This window comes from Mobula birostris, chromosome 2 (genome assembly GCF_030028105.1).
Source record: "Mobula birostris isolate sMobBir1 chromosome 2, sMobBir1.hap1, whole genome shotgun sequence".
NCBI lineage: Eukaryota > Metazoa > Chordata > Chondrichthyes > Myliobatiformes > Myliobatidae > Mobula > Mobula birostris.
Window position 1 is genome coordinate 215,004,183 of NC_092371.1, and position 24,300 is coordinate 215,028,482.

At 40.0% G+C, this 24,300-nt stretch overlaps 1 protein-coding gene across 2 annotated transcripts in view; it reads left to right on the forward strand.

The window, feature by feature from the left end:
- Positions 1–24,300, forward strand: part of ccm2 (CCM2 scaffold protein) — a 103,755-nt gene that overhangs the window by 62,826 nt on the left and 16,629 nt on the right. For both annotated transcript variants that reach the window (XM_072251435.1, XM_072251434.1), the window contains exons 3-8: positions 2,902–2,985; positions 4,954–5,137; positions 7,354–7,475; positions 10,837–10,972; positions 11,946–12,000; positions 23,915–24,044. In XM_072251435.1, the coding sequence (XP_072107536.1) occupies positions 2,902–2,985; positions 4,954–5,137; positions 7,354–7,475; positions 10,837–10,972; positions 11,946–12,000; positions 23,915–24,044 (711 nt within the window). The remainder of the gene's footprint in view (positions 1–2,901; positions 2,986–4,953; positions 5,138–7,353; positions 7,476–10,836; positions 10,973–11,945; positions 12,001–23,914; positions 24,045–24,300) is intronic.

Here is a 24,300-nt window from a genome sequence, read left to right on the forward strand (position 1 = left end):
TTTTGGAATAAATTTATTATCTAAGTACTTATACGTCACCATTTACAACCCTGATATTCATTTTCTTGCAGGCATATTCAGTAAATCCATAATAGAAAGGAAGACTGCATCAATTTGGGCATTCAATCAATGTGCAAAAGACAAACTAAAAATACAAAAAGAAACAATAATAAATATCGAGAACATGAGATGAAAAGTCCTTAAAAGTGAGTCCGTAGGTTGTGGGAACATTTCAGTGATGGTGCAAAAGAAGTTGCATGAAGTTATCCTCTTTAGTTCAAGAGTCTGATGGTTGAGGGGTAATAACTATTCCTGAATCTAGTGGTGTGAGTCCTTAGACTCCCGTACCTTCGTCCTGATGGCAGCAGCAAAAAGAGAGCATGACCCAGGTGGTGGGAGTTTCTCATGATGGATGCTGTTTTCCTGCAACAACACTCCATATAGATTTGCTTGATGGTGGGAGGGCTTTACCCATGATGGACTGAGCCCTATCCATTACTTTTTGTAGGATTTTCTGTTCAAGGACATTGGTGTTTCCATACCAAGCTGTGATGCAACCAGTCAATATGCTCTCCACCACACATCTATAGAAGCTAACATCTGGTAGTTGTAGCATGTATGTTTACAACATGCACAGCTGTTAGTTGCAGAAGCTACTCTAATCGCATTTCCAGAACTGCGTCCTATGTCAGAATCGTGTTTATTATCACTGACTAGTCATGAAACATGTTGTTTTGTGGCAGCAGTAGAGAAATAATCTATATATCTGCACTTCCGGTGAGCTTAAAGCTGAGCTGTGGTCTCAGAGGTCATGGCTCAGACATAGAAATGGCGGATGAACTTAATAACTTTGCTTCAGTCTTTACTGTGGAAGACACTAGCTGCATGCCAGAAGTCTATGAGTGTCAGGGAGCATGAATGAGTGCCATTGCTATTACCAAGGAAAATACTAAGCAAACTCAAAGATCTTAAGGTGGATAAGTCACTGGACCTAATGGATTACATCCCAAAGTCCTAAGAGAGGTTGCTGAAAAGATAATACATGCATTGGTCATGATCTTTCAAGAATCACTTGATTCTGGCATGGTCCTGAAGGACTGGAAAATTGCAAATGTCACTCCACTCTTTAAGAAAGGAGGAAGACAAAAGAAAGGAAATTATAGAACATAGAATAGTACAGCACAGTACAGGCCCTTCGGCCCACAATGTTATGCTGACCCTCAAACCCTGCCTTCCATATAAGCCCCCACCTTAGATTCCTCCATATACCTGTCTAGTAGTCTCTTAAACTTCACTAGTGTATCTGCCTCCACCACTGACTCAGGCAGTGCATTCCACGCACCAATCACTCTCTGAGTGAAAAACCTTCCTCTAATATCCCCTTCGAACTTCCCACCCCTTACCTTAAAGCCATGTCCTCTTGTATTGAGCAGTGGTGCCCTGGGGAAGAGGCGCTGGCCAGTTAGCCTAACCTTAGTGGTTGGGAAAGTGTTGGAGTCCATTATTAAGGATGAGGTTTTGGGATACTTGGAGACTAATGATAAAATAAGTCAAAGTTTCTGTGAAAGGAAATCTTGTGTGACAAATCTGTTAGAATTCTTTAAGGAAGGAATAAGGAGGATAGACAAAAGAGAGGCAGTGGATGTCATTCTCTTGGATTTTTAGAAAGCATTTGATAAACTGCCTTACATGAGGCTTATTAACAAAATAAAATCCTATGGCATTACGGGAAATGTACTAACATGGATGGAGGAATGGCTGACGGACAGGAGTCAGTGAGTGGGAATAAAGGGAGCCTTTTCTGGTTGGCTGCCAGTGACTAGTGGTGACTAGGGGTCAGTATTAGGGCTGCTGCTTTTCACATTGTTCGTCAGTGATTTAGATAATAGAATTGATGGTTCTGTGGCAAAGTTTGTGGATGATACAAAGATAGGTGGAGGGATTGGTAGTGCTGAGGAAGGAGTGTGATTGCAGCAGGCCTTGGACAAATTGGAAGAGTCTGTGTTATGATCTTATAGTCTTAGTTGTTGTTTAGGTTCATAGGGATGGATTTGGGGGCAGACAGGAGTTGGGGATCAGGTTAAGGTTCGGGGATGGGAATGTGGATGAATTGGAAGTCATGCTAAAGTCTAGGCCTCTGCTCTGCATTTGAAGGCCAGTAATATGGATATAGGGCTCCTTTTACCAACTATTTTCAATTGCTCACCTGAATTCCAGGGGTTGTAGTTGACTGTAACCAGTATGGAGTTCCACTACTAGTTTTAAGTTGTTCTAGTATCTGGATATTTTGTTTGTCGTGTCTGAATCAAATCTCTTTACCTCTGTCTGTTCTAGCTGATATGCCATTTAACCTCCAAATCATCTACCTCAGATTCCCACATTACTTTGCAATCTCTGTATTTTACAAATAAAAAATTACTATGTTGTTCCATTTTCCCTTTGTGTTTTCAGTTCCTGGTCATCAGCTTGCAATTTCAGAGGCTTAGTGTTAGTGCAGAAGGATCCAAGGGCAATTTATGAATGGTAGATACCCAGCATGTTTATGTCTGTGTTCAGCAGAAGTGAAAACAGAATGCCGGAACAGTCAACTAGTCAGGTAGCAATTGTGGAAAGTTTCAGATTCTGGACTGTTCAGCATCTGCAGCTCTAATTTTCATGATCCATATTCAACAAGTTTGCTGCTTTGGTTTGCTGCATCAGAAGTTATTTTGTCAAAGCAGGGTCTTCTAAGTGTTTTTGTCATGTAGAAAATTTGTTAAGATTTTGTTTTTGATGAATATCTTGTAATTAATTGAAAACATATTAGATTTTAGTGTAAAACCTTTAACATCTATAAAATGTATTTATTTTGTAATTCTTGGCTAGTTCAATATCCTAACAGTTACATGCTTTAAATTGTAGTATTTGGGACAGCTCACATCAGTGCCTGGGTATCTGAATCCATCCAGTCGAACGGAAATATTGCACTTGTTAGATAATGCAAGGGTGAGTAATGCTGTTTTCATGATATGGTTGAGGAGGTTTTTATTTTAAAATTAAATCTTTTTTTCATAAAACTGAGACTTGGAATATTTAATGCTGAGTGAGCTAATGGTCGAGTTTACAAGTTTTCTATCAAGTAATCAAAACTAATACAATCCAGAAGTAACATATGAGCAGGGATGTTGTAAAAGTAGTAAAAATTCTTTAAATAGCAGATAGAATGATGATTTTTTTTTTAAATGGTATAGTGAATTAAGGAAGATTATGAAACATCCTAAGGTTGTGAAAATTACCTGCTGTCCAAGTTTTTTTCTTCAGAAGGAGAGCAGCCATTTAAAAAAAAAATTACTTGTGCATTAAGATGACAAAATTATGTTGTGAAGATTTAAAATGTTTCTTTACACTGGTCAATTCTGTTTCCATTATGAAAATGAAACCTTCCAGTACTATTTCTGATGCATGCTTTGATTCCTGTACATGCATTCTCAAATCAAGTCACTTTTTATTGTCATTTCGACCATAACTGCTGGTACAGTACACAGTAAAAACGAGACAGCGTTTTTCAGGACCATGGTGCTACATGAAACAATACAAAAACTACACTGAATGACGTAAAACAACACAAAAACTACACTAGACTACAGACCTACCCAGGACTACATAAAGTACACAGAACAGTGCAGGCATTACAATAAATAATAAACAAGACAATAAGCACAGTAGAAGGCTGATGTCAGTCCAGGCTCTGGGTATTGAGGAGTCTGATGGCTTGGGGGAAGAAACTGTTACATAGCCTGGTCGTGAGAGCCCGAATGCTTCGGTGCTTTTTTCCAGATGGCAGGAAGGAGAAGAGTTTGTATGAGGGGTGCGTGGGGTCCTTCATAATGCTGTTTGCTTTGCGGATGCAGTGTGTGGTGTAAATATCTGTAATGGCGGGAAGAGAGACCCCGATGATCTTCTCAGCTGACCTCACTACCCGCTGCAGGGTCTTGCGATCCAAGATGGTGCGATTTCCGAACCGGGCAGTGATGCAGCTGCTCAGGATGCTCTCAATACAACCTCTGTAGAATGTGGTGAGGATGGGGAGTGGGAGATGGACTTTTCTAAGCCTTTGCAGAAAGAAGAGACGCTGCTGGGCTTTCTTTGCTATGGAACTGGTGTTGAGGGACCAGGTGATATTCTCCGCCAGGTGAACACCAAGAAATTTGATGCTCTTAACGATCTCTACAGAGGAGTCGTCGATGTTCAGCAAAGAGTGGTCGCTCCGTGTCCTCCTGAAGTCAACAACCATCTCTTTTGTTTTGTTCACATTCAGAGACAGGTTAGCTGCTGCATCTCCTCTCTGTATGCTGACTCATCGTTCTTACTGATGAGACCCACCACGGTCGTGTCATCGGCGAACGATGGCGTGGTTCGAGCTGTGTGTCGCAGCACAGTCATGGGTCAGCAGAGTGAACAACAGTGGACTGAGCACACAGCCCTGGGGGGCCCTTGTGCTCAGTATGATGGTGTTGGAGATGCTGCTTCCAATCCGGACTGACTGAGCCCTTCCAGTCTTGCAATACTATAGACTGCAGCTCTGTCAGAAGTTTTTATCTTTCCATATTCCTTATATCTGTAGAGTTTCCACTGGATTTCCTCTTGTTTCTTTCAGCTACTTTCAAGGCCTTAATGAGCACTGTTCATGTATTTCACCTCAGTATATTACTTTCTATGAATAGCACTTCATTGCCAGTTAGCTGTTTTAGGCACTGATTAATTTTTATTGTGGCTATCCATTGAAATTCACAATTAAGCCATTTATTGGAGTTTCAATGTTATGTGGTTTTAAAATTAGGCTGGCTTGAATTTGTTAAAGTCATATTTTACAAATGTCTCTGCTTTACTGTGAAAAATCACTCAAGTTTTTGTATATCTACTAAGAAAATAGCTGAAAGTTTTTAAAAAAAACTCATTTACAATTTCATTTAGAGGGCACATCAAATCCCAGGACCACTAACACAAGAACAAGATGCAGTAATTACTGTGTCTGCATACAATATTAAATTGGTATGGCGGGATGGAGAAGATATCATCCTTAGAGTTCCAATCCATGATATTGCAGCAGTCTCTTATATTCGAGATGATTCCCTTCATCTGGTTATTTTTAAAACTGGTAAGTCCTATGTTTTTGGATTAAATCCTCAATTCAAGTAGCTTGGTTACAGCTTTTGTAGCATAAACATAATAAAATGCCAAGATTTGTTGTGTTTTTTCATGTAGTTTAAGGTTTCTTGTGAGTCAGATAATACAAGTAAATGGAATGAGCATTTTAAGGAAACATCACTTAGCTTTCTCGTTAATAATTTTTGACCTAATTCAGTACTGTATATGCTGAAAGAAATTTCTGGTTCTTTTTTCCTGCTTGTTTAATTCCATCAACAAAGTTTTCTACCAGACCTGAATGAGATTTTAAAGAGCCACTTTCTGATACTGGCATCAAGGCAGCATTTGTCAAGATATTCTCACCTTTTTGTCTGTAATGGTACGGATTAAACAAAAGCATCAGTAAACAAGTTATTGATATGTGCAAATGAATAGGTTTGATTTTTTTCTTTTGGAATAAGAAATACTTGAAACTTCACACATTTTCTAAAAGACAAGAACTTTTAATTAGGGTAGATATTCTTCAGAGCATTAGATTTGTCTGATCGTTCACCAAAGGTTGCTTTTGGTGGTAGTCAATGGGTGCAGAGAGGGTTAAGTGGCACTAGTTTGGAGAGGGGCACTTAGTTGTGTACTCATCTCAGTCTCCAAGACTTTAATAGAAATAATCAAACTACTGTGTATTAATTAATTGGTGATAAATGACATGTTTATTATAGATGAAATGAGCATTGGATCTTGAATAGAATATGAATAAGTGGACAGAATATATTCCACCATTTAGGCAGGCTTTAATTGAAACTCTGTCTGTGAATAGAAAATTAATAAGTAAGCCTTAAAAATGCTGATTTCATACTTGGTTCTAACAAAGCATAAACAGCTCAGATATTGATTTGTGTCCATTGATGCTTTCTCCTTTTAAGCTCTGAAATTTTGTCTATATATCTGGATACAATGCCTGTACAAGGGTCATTGTCTTGAATTGCTACTGTTTCCACAGATACTGTCTGATCTGGTTTTACTCAAGTCTAACGTTCACGGAGGGTGGGGTAGAGATGCGTCTCTACCTAAGGAGGTGTAAGGCGGTCCTTCCCTCCACTAGCTTACAGATCACCCTGAGGCAAGATGTAGCACCTGTTTGCCCCCCCCCCCCCCAAATCAGGGTCATGTGAAGCCGCGGGAGCAGGTGGTGGATGGTTGTATGAGCGGCTGGTGCATATCAAAGTCCTGGTTATGTGTCCACTGACCCCAGACAGACAATCTCTGAAGAGTATTGATAATGGCTGGGGTCGCCTGTCTTGTAAAGATACTGCCCAGAAGAATGCAAAGGCAAGCTGTTTCTGTAGGAAAATTTGCCAAGAATCATGGAAGGACCATGATGGCCCATATCGTATGACATGGCACATAGTGAGCAAGCAAAATGTTCACTGGGTACTGTAATAGAGTGCCAGCCTGGACTTGTGCACTCCAGGTGAGCTCACATTCCCACCCTGACCCTCCAAAAATAAAGCCACCTGATTTGGAGGCAAGATATTAGCATTCGTAACCTCATGGTTTAGCAGCAGTATGGATTTCGACTCTACGCAGGGACTTGAGTCAAAAATCCAGATGATTCTGCAGTGTTGAATCAAAAGATCTACTTTTCAGATCCAAGTGTTGAACTGAGATTCTTTCTACCTTCTCATCTTTTACATTCTCTTGCACTTTTCAAAAACTCTAAAAGTTCTGGTGACTTTGTCAACATTTCTCTTCCAGTGTAATTTTTAAAGGAAAGCTATATCAAACCTTTGTCAGCATACTGCCTTTGCAAATTAATTGCATGTTTCTGGCAAGGACAGCATTCATCTTAATTATCTTGAACTAGAGGAACTTGCTGGGCTATTTTGTAGTGCAGTTAAGAGCTGACCTTTTTGCTGTGGGTTTGAGGTCATTGTAGACACTTTAAGTAAAGGTAGCAGGATTTATACCTTGAAGAATATTTAATGAAATGTAGTTTCATGGTCGCCAATACCGAACGTTGATTTTTCTCTCAAGGTCATGAATTTAAATTTCAAATGCCATAGAAAGATTTATACTCCAGTCTCTGTATCATTAGTCCAAGCTGTGAATTCCTTGTCTTAAAAATAACAGTGATCCTGTGCAATATATACTGCATTTCAGTTGCATTCCAACATCTTAAGGCTGGGACAGACATAAAACTATTTCATTGTTGGTGCTCTCTTTCAGCCAGCGACTCCGGAAATTCAACCAATCAGAGCACTGAAGGTTTCACTAAAATACAGGCATCAGAAACTAGAGCTGGAACCATGGAAGCATGTAGTCTAATCATTGTTGTCGTAGAGAACAAAGTAAGAAGTTTTCAGTTTAATGAACCTGACGAATTGCATGAAAATGAGTTAATGATTAAATAACACTTAGACTCTGCAGCAATACATTCTTCAAAAGAGATGGCTGGTACAATTTTGGTTCACAGTTGTTGGTAATTCAGTTTTGTTCTATGGCCAACTATTTGATGTTTTCTCAAATTATAATTATTTATTTTATTCAGTCTTTACAAACATACCCATCTCAAAGAGAGGAGAAAAGGGGACATTTATTTTTTTATTTGTAAAGTTTCTCCTTGTTTAAAAGGCTGCATGCATTCTGACCAGCAGTCCATAGAAAGCAGAAAGATCAGCTATAGCAGTTTCCTGAAGAGGTTTGCATCTCACAATTGGGAGATTATTTCGTGGACACTTGCTCAATCATTTGAAGGTTGTAAGCCCATTCGGTACTTGGCTAGTCCTAAAAAAACTGCTGATTTGGATCTGGTTCATCAGGCCTTGAAAACTATATTTTCCCTTGTTAATTGAAGTTTTTGATTTATAACATAGAATATTACAGCACAGCACAGTCCTTTCGGCCCACAATGTTGTACCAAACTTGTAACTATATGATTAATCTAACACTTAACTTCCTACATAGTTCTCATTATTTCTATCGTCCATGTGCATATCTAAGTTTTTTTAGATGTCCCTAATAAATCTGCCATGACTATAACATTGTTGTACAGAGTCATAGGACACCATAGCACAAACCTGCCCATCAAACTGCACCCAGGCCATAGCCAGCCATAACCCTACCATCCACATTACCTATCCAAAGTTCTCTTAAAAGTTGAAATCGACACTGAATCCACCACGTGCTGGCAGCTTGTTCCACACTGTCACAACTTTCTGAAGACATTACCCCTCATGTTCCTCTTAAGCATTCCACCTTTCAGAGTCCCATCCAACTTCAGTGGAAAAAACCTGCTTGTATTTATCCTATCTATACCCTTCACAATTTTGTATACCTCTATCAAATCTCCCCTTAGACATCTACATTCTAGGGAATAAACTCTTAACCTATTCAACATTTCCCTATAACTCAGGTCCTCAAGTCAATGATTTAAATCTTTCCTTAGGTAGGTGACCTGAAGTGGACACTGTATTCCAGATTAGACCTCACCAGGATATTGTACAATTTCAACATAACATCCCAAGTCCTGTACTTTATACATTGTATTATGAAGGCCAATTTTATTACTCTGTCTACCTGGGACACCACTTACAAGGAATTATGGATCTGTATTCCCTACTACATTCCTCAGTACCCTACTGCTCACTGTGTAAGACCCACCCTGGCTGGTGCACCCAAGTGCAGCACTTCACACTTACCTATATTAGCTTCCATCTGCTATTTTTTTCTTCTCAGCCCACTTTTCCAGCTGATCCAGATCCCACTGCAGTCTTTGGTCTTCCTCGCTGTCCACCACATCCCCATTCTTGGTGTCATCCCCAAATTTGCTATTCCAGTTTATGACATTATCATCCAGATTGTTATAGATGACAAACACAACGGATTTAGCACTAATCCCTGCGGCACACCTCTGGTTTACAGACTTCCAGTCAGAGAGCATTTACTACCACTTTCTGGCTTCTCCCCAGAAGCTACTTCATCCTTAATGCCAAATGACTGAACCTTTTTGACCAACCTCCCTTGCTGGATCTTATTAAAGTCAAAGGCCTTGCTAAAGTCCATATAGACAACATCCTCGCCTACATCAACTTTCCTGGTAACTTCCACGAAAAACTCAGTAAGATTCGATAAATACGACTTACCGAGCCAGGTTGACTGCCCCTAATCAGTCTCTGTCTCTCATACATACATACATATATATATATATATATATATATTCCCTTAGAATACCTTCCAGTAAGTTTCCCCCTACTGATGTCAGGCTCATCAGCCTATAATTTCCTGGCCTATTCTTAGCATCCCTAAACAATGAAACAACATTAACTATCCTCCAGTCTTCTGGCAACTCACCCATGGCTAAAGATGTTTTTAATATCTCTGTTAGGGCCCCTGCAATTTCTGTACTAGCCTCTCACAGGGTTGGAGAGAACCTTGTCAGGCCCAGTGGATTTTATCCACCCTACTTTGCAAGACACCAAACACTACCACCTCTGTAATCTGTATAGGGTCCGTGACCCTGTTGCTGCTTTGCCTCACTTCTATAGACAGTGTCCATCTCCTGAGTAAATACAGATGCAAAAAATCCATTTAAGATCTCCCACATCTCTTTTGGTTCTATGCATACATTACCACTGATCTTCCACAGGATCAGTTTTGGCCCTTGCTATACTTTTGCTCTTAATATGTTTCTAGAAGACCTTCGGATTCTCCTTCACCTTGTCTGCTAGACCAACCTCGTCTTATTTCAGCTCTCCTGATTTTCTCCTCAAGTGTTCTCTTGCATTTCTTGTACTTAAGTACCTCATTTGTTCCAACCTGCTTATACCTGCTATGCACCTCCTTTTTCTTAACCAGGATCTCAATATCTTTGAAAACCAAGGTTTTTAAACCTGTTATCCCTGACTGTTATTCTGACAGTAACATACAAACACTGTACTCTCAAAATGTCACTTTTCAAGGCCTCCCTTTGCCAGAAAACAACCTATCTCAATCCATACTGCTAGATCCTTTTCTATAAATACTTTGAAACTAATGACGTTACGATCACTAGATACAAGGTGTTCCCCTACACAGCCTTCTGTCACTTGCCCTTTCTCATTCCCTAATAGGAGATCTGGTATCACACTCTTTCTCTATTTCAGACTTCCTGAACATGTTTGACAAACTCTTTCCCATCCAGTCCCTTTACAGTATGGGAATTCTAGTCAATATGTGGAAAGTTAAAATCGCCCACTATTACAACCTTATGTTTCTTGCAACAGTATGCAATCTCTACAAATTTGCTCCTCTAAATCCCACAAACTATTGAGTGGTCTATAATATCTCATTAAGGTGGTCATATCTTTCTTATTCCTCAGTTCTACCCATAAACCCTTACTAGATTTTGCCATTATCTTGGAATTTGGGTTTAAATCCAATAACTGTATGCAACACTTAAATTTTGCTGAAGAATTTTGTATGAAATTAAACTTGGAAGCCTGAATCTAGTTTCTGTTAGCTGAATAGTCTCCTTTTGATGATGAAGCAAAACATCTTTTATATCTACTCACTCCTAGAATTTTAGATAAAATCATTCTGTCAGCACAGGTTAATTTCCTCCACGCTAGAATAAAGAATAAGTTTGCATCATCATGGGATGTGAGGGGAGAGTAATATTCTACAACTTTTCAACACTCCTGCTTTTGAACTAACTGAAAATTTTTCTTGTAGGCAGCTGCCGAAGAACTCTGTTCTCTTCTTAGTCAAGTCTTCCAAGTCGTTTACACAGAGTCCACAATAGACTTTTTGGATAGAGCAATATTCGATGGTGCTTCTACGCCAACTAAGCCCATGTCCATATACAGTGGTAGGTATCGTTGCTTCATTGGGGGGAGGTGGTAGTAACTTCAGGCTTTTTATTCTGATCTTTCTCAATGTAATTCTACTTGCTTGATTGAAATTTTGATTTTTACCCACGCTTAGTCCATTGAAAGCAAATGTAATTGGATGATGAAAGCTGAAATGTTTTGACGTGTGTAGAGTCACTTTTTAGAATCAGTTTCTAAAAGCCTTAATGCTTACTGGTGCATAATTTTTGGGAACTGCTGTGTAACAAATAGAGAAGCTGGTCATTTTAGGTATGATGTCTGCCAACTCTGCCTTTATTCTCAACTGATTACTATCTGGTTGACTTGACATCCTTGCAAAATGGTTCCTTCCCATTTCATTAACATTCAGTCTGTTCTATCATCTCTTACCTTTATAGTGAAGTCAGGTCTCTCCAACGTCTTGAAACTAAACCTTTGTTTTCTCCTAGTTTTCAAAGTAAGTAGTTACTGACTAGTTCAATGCTCTTTGAATCTATCCCTATTTCTTTCATCTCTGCTTGCCAGTTTGTCCTACAGCTGAGAAGTATTCCCCTTGATTGATAGCTTATGTATTCTGTGGACCAGATCTGAACCTGGAAAAAAATCAACAATGAGACAAAAATTAATCTCCTAACCCTTGGAGAGCCTTCATAGGGCCACTTTGTAAAGCAAAGCAGAAAGATCACTGCAATGACAGAGAGAAAAGTAACTTGCTACTAGCTATAATTCACATTTTCGCCATGCAAATCGCAGCTGTACTTCAAATATCTTTGTCTTATCTGGCAGATGAAACCAAATTTTGTTATTTTGTAAGGATGTTACTTTTTTCAATTTTGTATTTTATCATTTGTAAAATTGCTACTTTTGTCAGTCATAAGATTTGTTTTAGTATTCTCATAACTGCAGTTTACAAAGCTCTAATGTAAAATTTTCAACTTCCTTGCATTCAGTTTAATATTTCTTTTGGAACAGATGATTCAAGTAAAGCAGATGTTAAAGAGCCGTATGATGCAGAAATTAGTAATTTGTAAGTATTTGCTTTGGCTTTCAGCTTTTTAATAACATGAGAAATAAGTGTAATTCCGTGTTTCTGCATTTAAAATCAAAAGTTCGAAGTAAATTTTATTATCAAACTACATACATATCATTATATACGTCCCTGAGATTTTTTTTGTGGACAGACTCAACAAATCTATAAAATAGTAACTATAACATAATGAATGATCGTCAAACTAGGGCTTTTAGCCAGAGCGCAGAAGATAAACTGCAAATACAAAAAGAAAAACAATAATATAAATAAGCAATAAATATCAAGAGCATGAGAAGAAGAGTCCTTGAAATTGAGTCCCTTGGTTGTGGGAACATTTCAATGATGAGACAAGTGAAGTTATCCTCTTTGTTCAAGAGCCTGATGGTTGAGGGTAACTCTTGCTGAACCTGATGGTGCAAGTCCTAAGGCTCTTGTACCATTTTTCTGATAGCAGCGAGAGGAGAGCATGTCCTGGATGGTGTGGGTCCTTGATAATGGATGCTGCTATCACATTAAAATCAGATTAATTATTTAAATTGTCAAGTTGTTTTATCCTGAATAATGTGTTTGTCACTCTGACAATTTTAAAAGAAAATTGTGCTGCTTGTACTTTCAGGAATAAGGTAATAAGATCCTCAGCTGTTTTGCTTCGGATTTCAAATTAACTGATGATTTCTGCACTTTTTAAATTCTGTGGCATCGCAGTATAGGCTGTGATCAAATATCTGCTTGTATCTGCATTTTCAATGGATTAGTGAGAAGCTATCTTGAGAAACAATCCACCCCCATTATTTATGATTCAAGCAATTTTAGGATTTTGACTTAATATTTCTTAGCTGGGATGGTAGATGATTTGCATGTGAAGTAGGTGATGGCTTTGCTACTATTCTATCCCATGCAGATTTTTGGAAGCCTTTGGGATGTGGGCAGATCATCACTAGGTGGACAATGCTCATTCTTTGACCAGTTCTTGTGGCCAAGCTAATTACTGTAACCCTCTAAGTTTCTGGAGTTTTCGGCAACCTGTTAGATAATAGTAGTGGAGGGTTAATTGATAGAAATCCCTTTGAATATTAGTGACGGGTGTGTGAACTCTTATTGGAAATGGTCATTGTCCTGCATTTATCTGGTGTCAAATTGTTCCACATCAATCTATGTCTGAATTCTTTCTCAGATCTTAGCTGTATGTGGTTATTGGAGTGCCTCACCGTCTGAGTTGAGAAAGAAATCAGCCATTCTGTAGTTGACTGTGAATTATCCCCACTTTCTCTCCCACAAGATGGGGCTAAGACATAACTATGAAGAATTTCTGATCTGAAAGTGAAATAATTATTGCCCAAAAATTTGAACCTTCTTTGGTGCAACTTCTCATTACAGCCACAAAAATATTTTTTGACTTGATGCTTAGTTCCATTTTGCCAGACTGCCTTCTGTAATGTTGAGCCCTTGAAGCAGAAACAAATTGGCTATTCAGCATTTTTGGCTGAACATAAGATAGATAGATAGATGTACTTTATTAATCCCGAGGGAAATTTGGTTTTGTTACAGCTGCACCAACCAAGAATAGAGCGTAAATATAGCAATACAAAAACCCCCAACAATCAAACAACAAAATGCAAACTATGTCAGATGGAAAATAAGTCCAGGACAAGTCTATTGGCTCAGGGTGTCTGACCCTCCACAGGAGGAGCCACCTGTTCGATGGCCACAGGCGGGAACAACCTCCCGTGCCGCCAAGTGTTATATCACGGTGGAATGTGGCCGAAGTCCAACAGTAAAAAGATCAATATCCAGTCTGCAAACACGTTCCTTGATCGTAATATGCCCCGGATTAACCAGATCAGTAAGCACCCAACTCCTTTACGCTTACCGCTCTCAGTGCACTTCTGGTCAGCCAGAACGATATTACCCACCGAACTCCTCTTCTCCAAAAATCTCTGTTGTCTCGACCCGGTCCTCTTTCCTCGGCTTTGTGATCCCCCTCTGCATCCTCTGTGTGTTTTCCTCCGGATTTCCGCGGGAGTGTCCGCCGCTCTGCTTGCTAAACCGGCCGGTATTTGCTGGTCCATGGAATACACAATGCAACCTTGCTTCTGTCCCACGTGTCAGGATGTAACCATTTCCAGTGCTAAAGAAAACCCAAATAAAACTCTCTCTACCAGCATGTTAGAGAGGGTGCAGCTTCGATGTGTTACCGTGAGAAAAAAAAACAAAAAGTAACAAAAAGTAACGTAAATTAAAACGTAAGAAGAAGAAAGTAAGAATAGATGGGAACGGCTGTACCAGGCTGCATGCACGACTGGCGCATGCGCATAAATGGCAACACATCAGCCTTCTGCACTTCACATGCGGTACTTAGACACTTTCATGCTTAATTGTAGAATCTCCCTCCATTAACTTACCACCATTCATAATTGTATGTGGAACACTCACAACTCGCTGGAGGAACTCAGCAGGTCGGGCAGCATCCGTGGAAACGATCAGTCAAAGTTTCGGGCTGGAACCCTTCGTCAGGACTGAAGAGGGAAGGGGCAGAGGCCCTATAAAGAAGGTGGGGGGAGGGTGGGAAGGAGAAGGCTGGTAGGTGCCAGGTGAAAAAAGCATCTGCAGGTTATTTTGTGTTTATAATTGTATGTGGATTTTGTGCAAACTCTGGAAAAGAAGTTCAAGTGACTGGCCACGATGAACATTGCATTGCTGCTGTTGCTAGTGCCCTGCCGGCTCCCCCTTCCCCCAGAGGTTCTGTTAAAAACTGTAATTGAACTATCCTTGTCCAAAAGAGCCTTGGTTCAGTTGTTGTACAAGTAAGATTGGTAAGGTTACTATAAATTAGCTTCAAGACTGCAACAAGATAGATTTGGATGAAATTGGGTTGACGAAACTGATTAGGATGCGCAGTTAGTTCTCATGACTATTGTCATTTGGTAGGTGGAGCATAAAAACTTAAAACATATCCTTTATTAAAATATTAAAACAATATAAACAAATAAAACTAAGCACATCTAAAATAACACTAAAAGCATATCAAGAGTCAATAAAATGACCTAAAAATATTGATCAGTCCTATAAGTGTGGTTTTGCTGATGTGAGAAATAAAGGATTTGTATATTAGATCTTCACGTCCTGATAATAAAGCCAGGAAAGAAACACAGATGGTAGTTCGTCTCCCAGTTGCCAGAGTTTGTGATGTTTCTGATAATATCCACATTATCCTGAAATGGGAGGATCAGCAGCCAGAGGTTGTGGTACGACAGACATAGAAAAAGGAGGAGGTCCTGAAAGTAGAATACAGGGAGTTAGGAAGGAAGCTGAGTAGCAGGATTTCTGGATTATTGGGATCTCTTCTGGGGAAGGTATGACCTGTGCGAAAATGACGAGTTACACTTCAACCTGAGGGGACCAACATCGTTGCGAGCAGGTTAGTTAGAGCTGTTGGGGAGTATTTAAACTAATTTGGCAGGGAGGAGGGAGCTGGAGTGATGGGGCTGAAAGTGTCCAGTTGGTTTACAAGTAGATGCAGTGTGTAGTGAGACTATAAGGAAGGACAGGCAGATGTTTGGTGAAATTTGCAGTCAGTGGGATGAATTGAAGTGTAATATGGGGACAAAATTGAAAAGGGTGAATACAGGACTGAAGGTGTTACATTTGACTGTACACAGTATACAGAATAAGATAGATGATCTTGCTGTGCAGTTAGAGATTGGCAAGTATAATGTGGGCGTCACTGAGTCGTGGTTGAAAGATGATCGTAGTTGGGACCTTAATATCCAAGGATATGCCTTGTATCAAAAGGACAAGCAGGAAGGCAGAGGAGGTGGGGTGGCTCTGTTGGTTTAAAAATGCAATCAAATCCTTAGAAATAGGTTTAAGGATTGGAAGATCCTTATAAGTAGAGTTAAGGAACAGTTGTGGGGATTTCAATATGAAGGTAGATGGGAATATGATGGGAAAATCAGGTTGATGGATCCCAAGAGAAGGAATTTGCAGAATGCCTGTGAGATGGCTTTTGAGAACAGATTTTGATTGAGCTCACTAGGGGAAAGGCTATTCTGGATTGGATGTTCTGTAATGAACAAGATTTAATTAGGGCGTTTAAGTAAAAAAAACCCTTGGGTGGCAATGATCATATGATAGAATTCACCCTGGAGTTTAAAAGTGAAAAGCTAGTCAGGTGTATCAATAATACAGAGGGGTAAATGGAATTAGAGGCATGAGAGAGAAGCTAGTCAAAGTTGATTGGAAGGGACACTAGCAGGGATGATGGCAGAACTGCAGTGGTTGAAGCTTCTGGGGGCATTTTGGAAGGCACGGGATAGGCGCATCCCAAAGATGAAGTATTCTCATGGAAGGATGAGGCAACTGTGGCTCACAAGGGAAGTCAAAGACAACATAAAAGCAGAAGAGAAGGCATACAATGTAGCAAAATAAGTTGGGAACTTAGAAGATTGGGAAGCTTTTAAAAACCAACAGATGGCAGCTGAAAAGGCCATAAGGAGAGAAAATATGAAATAGGATGGTGTCCCAACAGGAATAGGAAAATAAGAGGATGCCAAAAGTTTTTTCAGATATATGAAGAGTAAAAGAGGTAAGAGTCGATATTGGACCACTGGAAATTGATGCTGGAGAGGACAAAGAGATGGCGGATGAACTTGTTTTTCATCAGTATCACTGTGGAAGACTCTAGTATGCCAGAAATTCAAGAGTGTCAGGAAGCCGAAGTGAGTGTAGTTGCTGTTACTTCGGACAAGGCGTTTGGGAAGCTGAAAGGTCTGAAGATAGATAAATCACCTGGCCCAGATAGACTACTCCCCATTGTTCTGAAAGGTTTAGCTGAAGAAATTCTGGAGGTATTAGTAATGATCTTTCGAGAACCTCTAGATTCTGGAGTGCTTCTGGAGTACTGGCGAATTGCAAATATCTCGCTACTCATTAAGAAGGGTGAGAGGTAGAAGAATGGAAGTTGTAGGCCAGTTAGTCTGAATTCAGTGGTTGGGAAGATGTTGGAGTCCATAATTAAGGATTAGGTTTTGGGGTAATTGGAGGCACATAATAAAATAAGCCAAAGTCAGCATGGTTTCCTTAAGGGGAAGTCTTGACTGATAAACTGTTGGAATTCCATTGGGAAATAACAGGCAGGTTAGATTAAGTCATTGGATGTTTTTACTTGTATTTTCAGAAGGCCTTTGACAAAGCGCTAAACATAAGGCTGCTTAACGAGAGCCCATGGTATTACAGAAAAAATACTGGCATGTATAGAAGATTGGCTGACTGGCAGGAGGCAGAGTGGGAATAAAGGGGGTACTTTTGTGGTTGGCTGCCAGTGACTAATGGTGTTCCACAGGGGTCGATGTTGGGACAGCTTCTTTTCACCTTGTATATTTGACCTGAATGACAGAATTGATGGCTTTGTGGCCAATTTTGTGGATGATATGAAGATGGATGGAGGGAAGGGTAGATGGCAGAAGGACTGGATTGGGAGAATGGGCAAAGAAGTGGCAGATGGAATATAGTGTAGGGAAATGTATAGTCATGTACTTTGGTAGAAGCAAGAACTGTGTAGACAGGGCGAAAACTCAAAATCAGATCTGCAAAGGTACTTGGGAGTACTCATGCAGGATTCTCTACAAGTTAACTTGCAGGTTGAGTTGGTGATAAGGGAAGCAAGTACAATATTCAAAGTAAATTTATTATCAAAGTACATATGTCGGTATATACGACCTTCTGATTTTTTTTGCGGGCATACATAGTAAATCCAAGTAACACAATAGAATCCGTGAAAAGCTGCACTCAGCAGGATGGATAAACAACCAATGTACGAAAGATGACAAACTGCAATTACTAAAGAAAATAATAACTTTGGACAGGATAAGTGTAGAACATTAAACATGGAAGTGCAATAGAGCTAGTAGAATATAAAACAGAGCAGCAGGGTACTACAAGCAGTGGATAAATATGAAACATAAGTATTTGTGGTCTTGTGGCAATACAGGACCAGGTGGTTAACACAAAAAAATCAGAAATATATGATAATAAGATCAACAAAATCAAGACAATAAATGCAGAAAATGCTGAGAGAAACCAGAAACAGTCCAACACATTGCAGGATTCTGCAGCAGTTTAACTCAATCTGATTATTTACATGGGCACAATGAAGTGGCAAACATCATTCACCAAAATCTTGCTTTAAAATACGCCATACCTTACTATAAATACAAGCCTGATCTAGTTTTAGAGTCAGAGTCCCACAAATTAGACTACAACCGATCTCATGATTATAGATAAGATGATCTGTAATCACTACCTAGATATAATATTACATGATAAGCAAGCAAGACAACTTACTTGATAGATATAACCATCCAAATGCACATTACATACAAAAATCAATAAGTGAAATCACCAGAAATATGCTGAATTAAGAGGAGTTTGAAAGATTATAGACATAAATATCTTCCAATAGTAATATCTACCACTGGTATCACCCCAAAGTCACTACACAATAATGTTAACAACTAGGCCTACAGAGAAATATATATGTAAATCTCCAGAAAGCCATAATGCTAAACACCACAGACATGAGAAAATCTACAGATACTGGAATCCAAAGCAATATGCACACAATGCTGGAGGAACTCAGCAGGCCAGGCAGCATCTGTGGAAAAGAGTAAACAGTCAACTTACCACTCTACAGTCCTGATGAATGATCTCGGCTCATTAGGTCAATTGTTTACGCTTTTCCATCGATGCTGCCTGACCTGTTGAGTTCCTCCAGTCTTGTGTGAAAGAGATACTAAATACCACTAAATAGTCCAAAGGTTCCTAGCAATTTTTAAATGAATGTGCTTGACTAAGCTTGTACCTCAGGTTTTAACAGCTTGCCCTGAGAAAAAAAATAAAAATACAACAATAATAATAAGCAATAAATATCAAGAACATGAGATATCAAGAACACGTCCTTAAAAGGGATTCTATAGGTTGTAGGTCTGTGAAGTTATCCCCATAGTTTCAAAAATTGAGTTATTAGCTATTCCTGAACCTGGTGTGGGTCCTGAGGATCCAGGATAACCTTTCTGATGGCAGCAGAGAAGAAGAGAGCATAGCCTGGATGGTGGGGGTCCTTGATAATGAATGCTGCTTTCCTACAACAGCACTATGTTTAGATGGGCTCAGTAGTAGGGATGGCTTTACCTGTGATGAACTGGGCTGTATCTACTGCTATTTGTATGATTTCCCATTCAACCAATCAATATTCTCTCCATCACACATCTACAGAAATATTTCAAAGTGTTAAATATTATGCTGAATCTTTGCAAACCTAACAAAGTAGAGGTCCTGCATTGCTTTCTTAGAAATGGCACTTGCTGGGCCCAGGACAGACCCTCTGAGATTATAAACCTGAGGAGTTTAAAGCTCTGATACCCCGATGAGGACTGGCTCATGGACCTCCGGTTTCCTCCTCCTGAACTCAATAATCAGCTCCTTAGTCTTGCTGACATTGAGTGAGAGGTTGTTGTTGTGGCACCACTCAGCCAGATTTTCAATCTCTCCCCCCTGCCCTGCCCCCCCCCCCCCCCCCCCCATGAATCACCACCTTTGAATCAGACAGCAACAGTGGTGTTGTGAGCAAACTTAAATATGGTATTGGGGCTGTGCTTAGTCAACGGTCTTAGAAGTGTAAAGTGAGTAGAGCAGAGGGCTAAGCACACAGCCTTGGGATGCATCTGTGCTGATGGAGATTGTGGAGGAGATACTTTTGCCAGGCCAGACTGACCAGGATCAGCCAGTCAGGAAATTGAGGATCCAATTGCACAAGGAGGTATTGAGGCCAAGGTCTTGAAACTTATTGATTAGCTTTGAGAGGGTGATAGTATTAAATGCTGAGATATAATCAATGAAGAGCATGGTGATGTATGCACCTTCGCTGTCCAGATGTTCTCGATGTTTAAGGGTTGAGTTAAGAGCCAAGGAACTGGCATCTCCTGTGGGACTGTTATGACAGTAGTCAAAATGGATCGGATCCAAATCACTTCTCGGGCAAGAGCTGATACGTTTCATCACCAACCTCTCACTTTCACTTCATCACAGTGGATGTAAATGCTACTGGACGATAGTCAGTCAGGCAGATTACCATTTTCTTTGGCACTGAAATATTTGAAACCTGCTTGAAGCAGGTGGGTGCATGCCTCAGACAGCCAAAGTGAGAGGTTAAAGACATCGCTGAACAGTCCAGCCAGTTGATCAGCACAGGTCTTTAGTACTCTACCAGGTATCCCATCTGGGCCTGGTACTTTCTGTGGGTTCACCCTCCTGAAGGATGCTCTCAGGTCGGCCTCGGAGACTGAAGTCACAGGGTCATCGGGGACTGTGAGAGTTCGTGAAGGTTCCGCCATGTTTTGACAGTTAAAACAAGCATAGAAGGCAATGAGCTCATCTGGGAGCGAAACCTTGTTGTCACCTATGTCACTTGGTTAGAATATAAGAACAAGGACATAATGCTGAGGCTTTATAAAAGGCAATGGTAGTATTGTGAGCAGTTTTAGGCCCTTTATCCACGAAAAGATATGCTGGCATTGCAGAGGGTCCAGGGGAGGTTCACAAGAATGGTTCTGAGAATGAAAGGGTTAATGTATGAGAAGTGTTTGGCTCTGGGCCTCTACTTGCTGGAGTTTAGAAGGTTGAGGTGGGATCTCAATCAAATATTGAACAGCCTAAATAGAGTGGATATTTCCTGTAGTGGGTGAGTCTAGGACCAGAGTGTCCAGCCTCTGAATAGAGAGACATCCATTTAGAACAGAGATTAGGAATTTTTTTAGCCAGAGAGTAGTGAATCTGTGGAATTTATTGTCATGGATGACTGTGGAGGCAAAATCATTGAGTATATTTAATATAGACTTTGATAGGTTCTTGATTAGTCAGGGCATCAAAGGTTACAGAGAGAAGGCAGGAGAATGGGGTTGACAGGGATAATAAATCAGCCATGATGGAATGGCGGAGCAGATTCAACAGGTTGAATGGCCTAATTCTGCTCCTATGTCTTATGGTATAAAATGCGATGACTGAAAACTAACATAGTCATAAATGAGGCGTGCTGATTCGCGCCTCATTTGTTTCTTCCTGTATTGTTACACCGTTGGCTATAATCTGTACATTCATAAAATATACTAAATTATCAAACAGACTCTCAAATCATTTACTTCTGTTAAAAATGAGAAGTGGAGGAGTATGAAAATACTGCCACCTGCTGCTTTCCACACACCATAACTTAAATCTAGCAAAGTGTTAAAATATTTTTGCTAATACCTGGAATTCCTTAGCAGTTCTGTGGGAGCTCCTTCACAGAAAGGACCACAGCAGATTACCTTGACAGCTCAGCTCCAGCTCCTTGTGCTGAGAACAGATGGCCGGCACCCCAGGGTTCTGAAAGAGGTAGCTGTAAAGATTGTGGAGACATTAGTAGTGATCTTTCAAAAATCACTAGATCCTGGAATGGTTCCAGAGGATTGGAAAATTGCAAATGACACTCCAGTCTTAAGAAGGGAGGGAGGAAAAAGGCAGGAAATTATAGATCAGTCATCCTGACCTCAGTGGTTGCCAAGATCTTAGAGTTGATTATTAAGGATGGGGTTTTGGGGTACTTGGAGTCAAACAATAAAATAGGCTGAAGTCAGCATGGTTTCCATTTGAGGAAATAACAGGCAGGATAGTCAAAGGTGAATCAGTGGATTTACTTGGATTTTCAGAAGGCTTTTGACAAGGTGCTGATCATGAGTCTGCTAAACAGGATAAGAGCTCATGGTATTTCAGGAAGGATCCTAGCATAGATAGAAGATTTTCTGACTGACAGAAAGCAAAGAGTAAGAATATAGGGGCCTGTTTCTGTTTGGTTACCAGTGACTAATGGTGTTCCGCAGGGCTTGATTTAGTTGTACTACTTTTCACATTATTGGTTAATAATCTAACTAATGTCTGGCTGAATTTGTGGACGATACAAAGATAGGTGGAGAGGCAGGCTGTGGTGAGGAAACTGAGTCTGCAGAGGGCATTGTATAGATTAGGAGAATGGGCAAAGAAGTGGCAAATGGAATGCTTTGTAGGGAAGAGTATGGTTGTGCACTTTTCTAGAAAGAATGCATAGACTATTTTCTAAGTGGGGAGTAAATTCTGAAATCAGAGGTACAAAGAGACATGGGAGTCCCAGTGCAAGATTTCCTAAAGGTTTACTTGCAGGTTAAGTCGGTAGTCAGGAAGGCAAATGCAATGTTGGCATGCATTTCAAGAGTATTATACTATAAGAGCGAAGATGTAATAATGCTCAATCTTTATGAAGCAATTGTCACACCAGAATTGGAGCATTGAGCAGTTTTTGGCCCCACGTCTAAGAAAGATATGCTGGCAGTGGGGAAAGTCCAGAGGAGGTTCACAAGAATGGTCCCGAGAATGAAAGAATAACATGCATTTGATGGCTCTTGGCCTGTACTTGCTGGAGTTTAGAAGAATGAGGGGGATCTCGTTGATCCCTGCCGAATATTGAAAGGACTAGAGTACATGTGGAGAAGATGTTTCCAATTTTAGGAGAGTCTGGTGTACACTTTTAGAAACATAGAAATACAGCACATTACAGGCCCTTCAGCCCACAATGTTGTGCCGACCATGTAACCTACTCTAGAAACTTCCTAGAATTTCCCTACAGCATAGCCCTCTATTTTTCTAAGCTTCATGTAATGATCTAAGAGTCTCTTAACGTGCATTCCACCCACCCACCACTCTCTGTGGGGGAAAACTTACCTCTGACATCCCCCTTGTACTTACTTCCAAGCATCTTAAAACTGTGCCCCCTCATGTTAGCCATTTCAGCCCTGAGAAAAAGCCTCTGGCTATCTACACTATCAATGCCCCTCATCATCTTGTACACCTCTATCAGGTCACCTCTCATCCTCCGTCAATCCAAGGAGAAAAGGCGAAGTTCACTCAACCTGTTTTCATAAGGTATGCTCTCCAATCCAGGCAACATCCTTGTAAACCTCCTCTGCACTCTCTCTATATATCCACATCCTCCCTGTAATGAGCTGACCAGAACGGGACACAGTACTCCAAATGGGGTCTAAAGAAGGCCTTGTAACATTACCTCACAGCTCCCGAACTCAATCCCACGGTTAATGAAGGCCAACACACCATACGCCTTCTTAACAATGTTTTGTGAATAAAACATGTGAGAGTCATCTTATGTGCGCAACAAAAACTGCAGCCCTTTCCTTCCATTACGAACAAGCCAAAAGCAGTTATCTTTATCGGTATAATCAGACACAGTTATTACATCAGACACAGTTTCTTAAAGTAAACACAACAACTCAGTGTAGGTGTTTGTGAACTATGTAGAACAGTTTCTATGAACAATATGCGTTATCTGTCACCCATTACATTACCTTGTAAAAGCACCAGAGGGCACAGCCTTAGAATGGAAGAACATCACTGTAGAACGGATAAGGAATTTCTTGCTAAAGAGTAGCAAGTCTGTGGAATTCATTGCTATAAATGGCTGTTGAGGCCAAATCATTGCGTATATTTAAGGTGGAGTTTGATAGGTTCTTGTTAAGAATATCAAAGGTTATGGAGAGAAATGAAATTGAGAAAGTAACTAAATCAACCATGATCAAGTGCAGAGCAGTTTTGGTGGGCCGAATGACCTGATTCTGCTCCTGTCTTGGGGTCCTCTGTGCAATTAAGAACAGGCAATAAGTACTAGCCATGCAATTGTATGCATCCTGTTGAAAATTAATGAAGAAATTGATAACATTCGCTTTCGCTTTGCATTATCAAATGCAATATTCAATATATAAATTAATTTCTGAGTTGATTACTTTTGGCTATTGCAACTCGCATATAGTTAAACTATTTTCTTTTGTTCCTGCAGGTCTTTTCAGGGATCTGATACTGGAGGAAATTCACCATCTTCAACTCTACCATCTCCTCAGATAAAAAATGTCAGTGAAAGTGAACTGAGCGCTTCTGCAGCTGAACTCCTGCAGGATTATATGATGACAGTAAGTTACTGTTGGAAGCATCAGAACACAGGCTTTTATGATGGTACTTTTCTCAGAGTGATCTCATGTTTTGTAATCCATAATCTTGTTGTCTTCAGCGATGATAATGAAGTTCTATTCTATTCATGTTTGTCGTCTGTTAAGGCCAATAGAAATGCTTAAAATTGAATATCATCCTTGGAATATACCTGACAGAAATAAACGTGGAATGCTTGTCTTGAATAGGTATAGGTAAGCAGGGTGAAGAAAAGTGCCA